Source organism: Micromesistius poutassou (assembly GCF_964030765.1).
Source record: "Micromesistius poutassou genome assembly, chromosome: 22".
In the NCBI taxonomy this organism is placed as follows: domain Eukaryota; kingdom Metazoa; phylum Chordata; class Actinopteri; order Gadiformes; family Gadidae; genus Micromesistius; species Micromesistius poutassou.
In genome coordinates, this window is record NC_140292.1 from 2,900,257 (window position 1) to 2,907,756 (window position 7,500).

Sequence of the window (7,500 nt, forward strand, 5' to 3'; positions counted from 1 at the left end):
CACACACACACACACACACACACACACACACACACACACACACACACACACACACACACACACACACACACACACACACACACACACCAGAGGTGCTAGTGTGCTAATAGCCCTGGCTAATCCCGCCATCAACACCCAGGGCCAGGAAAGTAGGGGGTCCGGGGTGGCTGGGGGGTTTCATCGGGGGGGGGTTCTTGGCCTGCATCTGCATGTGGCAGCGTTCTCTGGGTCTGCAGGGGGCCGAAGGCTTCTTGGGGTGGGAGGGGGGGGGGGCAGTCGTAAAGTACATCAGTGCTTTTAGGAGTCGACTTAGTACAAAAACAACATCAGATCTGTTGGATGGCTTGTTTGGAAGCTTTTTCTAAATGGTTGCGTCCAAAAAGAAAAGAGGAAAAAAAACGGCTGCATTGAAGGCCTAACACAAGGGGCTTTTTACTATGGAGATCTTTTGGAATATGAAACAACGGCAAGTCCACCAGACTCTGAGATACTGACACCATAGAGGCCATTGACACATGGAGACGATGGAGTGTGTGTGTGTGAGAAAGAGAGAAAGAAAAGAGAGGGAGAGGAGGAGGGAGAGAAAGTGGTAGAGGAATAAATAGAAATGCATCGTTGTATCTATGAGATGAATGTTGGACTCCTTCACCAAGAGCTCCCGTTGAATCCCCCCCCCCCCCCCCCGCGTGCGCTCACACTACCTTAGAGCACAGAATAATGACTTTTTGCAGAAAAAAAAAAACATGAGCTTCCACCCAACAAGTACAGCTAAGACAACAATTGTAACACAGCAGTGAACCCGGTAAATTCAGTTAAAAAAACATCACAAATTAAACCCCCCGGACTGATGATGGCCTGATTAAAATAAATGTAGCAGTGGTCTGTTTAAACTCAACTTCTGTGTGCCTCTTCACATAAAGTATTGATAGATAGTTGAAAGGGTCTTTAACTGTCTGTACCTGTGGCAATGAACCTATCATCAGCAGACGTGACTGGGAGAGAGGGAGAGAGAGAGGGAGAGGGAGAGAGAGAGGCAGAGGGAGAGAGGAAGAGGCAGAGGAAGAGAGGAAGAGGCAGAGGAAGAGAGGAAGAGGCAGAGGAAGAGAGAGAGAGACAGAGGGAGAGAGGAAGAGGCAGAGTGAGAGAGTGAGAGACAGAGGGAGAGAGTGAGAGGCAGAGGGAGAGAGAGAGCCAAAAGCAGAGACAGACAGACAGACAGACAGACAGACAGACAGACAGAGAAAGAACGAGATAGAAGAAACAATGGTTTCGCAGAACGATGTGGCGTTCCACAGAGGAAAAAAATGAGTCTCAAATACCTTCAACCAGTGGACTTCAGCAGCCTAGCAGCGATAAATTATAAACCAGTGGTCCTTAACTACCAGTAAACTCTGGAGAGGTGAATATGGTGTTCACTGTTCGCTGGAATGCCTTCACTTTAACACGCCCTGAAGGTAGACAGCTGGTTTTAAAGGGGCTTTGGGTTTCTATCCGCTTGGATGGGACAGGAGCGTAAACTTGGGACAGGATTCCAGGAATATATGATAAACGCTTCCATCTCCGCTAAATACCTAAATACCAGACGTTCTTCTATCCATGTATCAGAGACCTTTGTCCATAACACAAATCAGACGGTATCTCTCTCATGTGTGTGTTCCTGAAAGGCCCCAATCATATCAAGCACACAATTTCCCTTCATATTTGTAGCCTAACACAAACAACCTGAATCATATTGTTGTGACAACGCAAAGCACAAGGAGCACGGATTCAACTCAAGTCTCAAGTCAGGTTTTGTATGCGAAAATTCAGAAATCATTATTTTATTATCTCTGTCCCGACACAGGCTGTGTGCGTAGGTCTTAATATCAAAGTGCGGTGGCTGCAGGTCCCATAGCGAGCTGGGCCTTGACCTGTTGTGTAATTCACACTACGTTTATGAATTTCACAAGCGTATGAATGTGTAATGTGTGGTGACACTATTTCATAATGATGGGAGACCCACTTTTCACAATCATATTAGCAGTAGATTTCCATGCCTTTGACACAAGTTGACACAAAAATTCACAAATCACTTTCCATCAAACCACAATGCAAAAGGTCACCCTAATCCGCACAGGTCTTACTCTTACAGCTAAAAGGCCATTTAAGTATACAACCCCCTCATTAAGTAGACAACCCCCTCACATACTTTTAATGAGTAAATTCCAGCGCCGCAACTTTGTTTGTTGTTTAAGGAACGTGAGCATATTGACCGTGTAATTCTACATCACAAAGAGCCGGCCTGACAGGCAAGGTTTACGGTGTTTAACTTTCCCATTCAGAGGGAAAGGTAGTGGGGAATGGTGCCGGGGGGGGGATGGCTGAGGTCGTGGGGAGAATGGGTGAGGGGGCTGTGGGATGGGTTAGGTTTGGGGGATGTTTGATGGACTTGGAGGAAGGGTGATGGTTTGGGGTGGGGGAGGAAGGGGGAATGGGTGAGGGTGGCTGGTTGGTTGAGGGTAGGGTGGAGGCTGGGTGCGGGCGGGGGGGATGGGTGAGAGGGAGACGGGTGAGAGTGGGGGAAGATAGGTGAGGATGGTGATGGAGGATGGAGAGAGGAGGTAGGGGTTTAGGGCGGATGGTTCTTTTGTTGATGAAAAAGTTGTAGCAGCTAAATCACACAAGGAAAACACACTTCATCGACGGACATGAAGGGGATTCGGTCAAATGACGAAACCAACAGAGTAAGACAGTGTGACAGCTAGTGAACCCTGACTCTACTGGTGTTCTCCTTGGGGGATTAGGGGGGCCACGCCCACCAGATGAACAGACATTGACTCATCGGCATGTTTACAAGCTACAACGCCAATAAACCGATTTAAGAATGAAATAAACACAGAGACGCCCCAAGTGGGGGGGGGGGTTGTTCGTGTGGATAAACTGTTCTCTAGAACGTTTGTTTCTCATGTACTTTGCGAGAAACCAAAACAAACCAACAGGACTGACACATGTCTGCACTGTGTGTGTTGCCATGTTGTTTAAAAGCGAGCTTGTGGTGGTGTGATGTCATGGCGGCGGTTCTCCGCCGCTGGTCTTACTTGTGTCTGGCGGTCGTCTCCGGGGGCGCCTGATTGGCCGCGGGGTCGGAGGTCGCGGCGAGGTGGCGGAAGCGGCGCTTGCGGCAGGGCGCCACGTCTGTGATGTCGTTCGCCTCGTCGGCCAATAGGGAATCGCTGTCGGCGTCTGAAAGAGAATACAGGGAATAAACAACGCATGAATGCATGAACAAATAAATAAAATCAGGGGGACTTTAAGCTTGGTGCATCGACACACTTGTTCTACTCAACAAAAATCATCACAAAGGAGAAAATGGCTTTTGTGTGTTGGCGTACTCCGATTACATTGACCCGAATACTAATTCACCCAATGACATCATTGAACAAAACCTTTTCCATTTTGTCGCCTTATGATTCGGTAATGGGGGTAGCTTCTTTTGAGTGACAGCCACAGTTAAAGTTGTGTAACGTTAAGGAAGGGTTCAGAAGGAGCTCCAGCGAGGTAATGGTATGGGAGGACGGTTCCGCCTGACGCTCAGTACAGTCAGAGGTGAGGGGCAGGAATGCCACCAACATCTGCTCATAACTCGCTCTCTGCTACAGTTCGAAAAGGTCTCTCGCCCTCTCTGGAATGGCATCCTCGCCGTTTGTGTGTGTGTGTGTGTGTGTGTGTGTGTCTCTCCCTCTCTTCCTGACCTTGTGAGACGGTGAGAGAACAGTGAGCAAGACAGTTGAGTTACAGCTGAGAGATCAGAGAGACTCAGTAAGTGGCCAGGGTTATCAGTATGTAAATGCTTACTCTGAGTGTGACCTTAATGGGATTAGTCAGCCTTAATTGAACCAAGGTGTGTGTGTTAACACTGAAGGAGTACACAGGGAGAAGAACTTCAGAGAACGGCACACAACATGTGCAGAGACGCGTAGAAAACAGCTTTTAACGCCTATGGCTGCAAACTCATTTACAACAACAGGCCAAGAACGATACATTGCAAACTATCTGTAGAGAATTCTCACAAAGCACAAATAACCTTCTGCTTGATAGCAGCCACAACGAGGACATATACCAGGACTCTCTCTCTCTCTCTCTCTCTCTCTCTCTGTCTCTCTCTCTCGTAGAGATACATAGGGGTACATCTGGCTGGAGACTGGCGACATACAACACTACACCCCCCATTAGAAAACCATTGGCGTTCTGACTTCTAGATTTGAATGTAATGGATCCATCTGGTTTCGCCAAATACGCAGACGATAAAGATGAAGGAAAAAGCAATTAAGAAACACTGTTCCACCCAACTTTCTCTGAATCAACCACACACACACACACACACACACACACACACACACACACACACACACACACACACACACACACACACACACACACACACACACACACACACACACACACACACACACACACACACACACACACACACACACACACACACACGTCTGTCTGTCTGTCTATGACCCGCGACCAGCTCGTGGCAATTGCATTCATTGTCGTGGCAACGAGAACAACAAAGGAAGGTTTTCCTCATCATCACAGTGCTGGAGAGAGAGAGAGAGAGAGAGAGAGAGAGAGAGAGGGGAGCGAGAGAGAGAGAGAGAGAGAGAGGGGAGCGAGAGAGAGTGAGAGTGGTGGGGAGAGAGTGAGAGTGAGTGAGCAAGAGCATAGACATGTGTAGTAGTGCTGGAACCTTGGCCGTCCAGCTCCCGGCCTAACTGGTCCGTGGAGGACTAAACACGGCAGGCTGGAAAAGAAGACATCATGCAAGATGACAAATAAGAGTGAAAAAACACCTTCTATGTTCCATTCTCCGGCTCCAAGCGGGCATTCCCCTCCATAAGCACCTTGCAAGTATCAAGCTGCACCGCACTCAAAACCTGGATGGAAAACCCCCACGGTCCTCAACTCAAAGTCCCTTCCTTTAGTCCCATATCCTTCTCCTTATTTTTTTGTATTGTGACTACATATTGTATTAACACAAATGACACTTGTTACATACATTGGGGCCGGATAGTAAAGAAGCTAGGGTTTTTGATTCCCAGATGAAAAGGCACTGGTTTCGATTCCATATTCACACAGCACACTTGTGGGCGTCGACCCCCTCCTTATTCGTACCGGCTCCTGGTTGACATGAATCTTCATTGTGCGAGGGCCCCTTTTGGTCTGGTGAAATGAGAGTGATTACTATTGATGACTCACTGTGCTTACACAACTTTGCACGTGATGTCTAGATGATTTGAGCAATGAACGAATGCTATTGACTAATAATTCTCACTAAAAACGGGAAACATGATTTGCCTTCTTATCGGGGTGTGCATTTTGTGACATTGTGAGAAAAACTGAAACCGATGGAAAAAAAGAAGTTGGATGACACCCAAGACACAATCAAGAGGAGAGGGAACGTGATACTAGGAGGATTTAGGTCTGTTGAACAGAGACCGACCCAGGAGGAAGCTATACAGAAAATCACAGAGAGACCCACCCTTTGGAACAACCCCATTCATATGGATTGCTACATGGAATCATACTCATGTTGGGGTATATTCATTAAAAAGGTCCTGTGTAGCTCAAATGGTAGAGCAAGGCACTTACACTAGCCAGGGTTGGAGGTTGGATCCCCACTGGGACCACCCATGCTAAGAAACATGTGCACTCACTTTATTGTCGGGTGCTTTGATTAAAAATGTCATGCAAATTGCATATCATTTTTAATGAATTTGTTTCATTAAATCTTTTAATTAACAAACTGATTGAGCTCAAACCATGTAATTGATTGATGAAACCCCCTCTTTGTTAATTGTCTCTAAATATAGATTCAACAGTCTTCCAGATAATTTAATGGATTTTTGGGTTGGATAAAAATAGATAACCGACAACAAATGCTATATTGAAAAAAATAAATACAATTATTCCCCACTACAAATCTCAACATGAGAAGTATGGATCTTAAACAAACACTGGAAAAAGCCAATTCAATCCATATGCTGTACCATACCCTTAGAACAATAAACCACATTTCAGTTTTCTTTAAACAATTTGATAAAAATGTACAATTACAAGAAAACTCAAACTCATTATTCACACCGAAACATCCTCCTTCCATTGCAAAGCAAACACCTTGGAACAACAAGCATCGGAGCGTTTTCGTCAAGACATATCGCCTTTCAAAAAGAGGCAAGAAATGGCTCAAGGCAATATTTCATGCTGCCCCTCAGTTGTGTGGATTTTGAGCCCTTTTGCCATGACCGACGACAGAGCTGCTATGGACTACATAGTTAGTGATGTCATCATCGAGGACATCAAGCACAAGGTACAAGCAACTCATCACTTGTGGACAGAATTTCCCCCGGACCGAAAGGAAAGGGCCAAACACAACACAGCATGGTATCCCACGGCAACAACCCCACCCTCTCCATAATTTGCGACATACAGCATGCATATTGTTGATGCCGGTTCATAACAGAGCGCGAGGGCAGCAGAAATTCCCCTTTGTTGAGCTGGTCACTAAGTTACGGTGAAAGCAAACGTAAATAATGGTAACAGGAATTATGAACGCCCGCAAACACTGTCACACAAATCTTTAGGTTTAAAGTAGGACTATTTTGTTACTGCCATAACTATTAATTATTCAAGTCAAGTGCAGTTTCAAACACAGCGGATGCTTTGAGGCCATTAGGTGGTCGTTTGTCTTTTATTTCCTGATTCTCTTACGTATTCTCTTATAAATCATTCAACAATTAGAAAAGAAGAACATTTGGGGAAACATTCTTCAAGCAGTGTCAGAGCACTTCAGTGAAGTGCGAGTCCCCCGGCTAAACTACACCAGGCATTGCCACCAACCGCGCCAGATGCGCGGTTGGTGGTTGCAGCTGCGGACTCCGTGGCTAAACCGCGGATTGGGCGGATGACGTGAATAAAAATAATGTTTTAATTAAATTCGGGCGGGTGGCGCTTTTACCAATCAAACCGATCATACACATATACATTGTTAAGTACTGTTATGTATTGTTACCTACATCCGAAAAAACAAACACACTTTGAAATAGTCAAATTTTCATCAGGCAGTAATTTGTCCTAGTTGCGTGTATGCATGCTGCTCTGGTTATTGTCGGAGATGGCTGCGAAGGTAGTACGTGAAAAGCTCAAAAAGGGAGAACTAGAAACCAGCCAGTCATTGTAGCCTACCAACTGTGGAATAAGGAATTTAAAAGAGATTATGGAGTGATTTGACTCAGAAGTGACATAGGGCAATGGCGGTGCGAGATCAGTTCAGAACAAGTTAAACTTCTAGCTCAAGAAAGAAGGTAAGAAAAATAGTCTGAAAACTTTGATTTGCAAGGCAAACAGAAAAGTTTTGGGGTTGTTAATTATGTACCATTAAAAATGTGAACTTGCATGTTGCACTGTTGTGCGGCTGACTTGCAGCGAATATCGGAATTAATAGGCTAGAGTCGG

The 7,500-nt window shown here is 45.7% G+C and overlaps 1 protein-coding gene across 1 annotated transcript in view; it reads right to left on the minus strand.

Annotated features, from left to right (window-relative positions):
• xrcc4 (X-ray repair complementing defective repair in Chinese hamster cells 4) overlaps window positions 1-7,500 on the minus strand; it is a 22,492-nt gene that overhangs the window by 4,291 nt on the left and 10,701 nt on the right. The window contains exon 7 of the mRNA XM_084486629.1: window positions 3,078-3,222. Within this exon, the coding sequence (XP_084342755.1) occupies window positions 3,078-3,222 (145 nt within the window). The remainder of the gene's footprint in view (window positions 1-3,077; window positions 3,223-7,500) is intronic.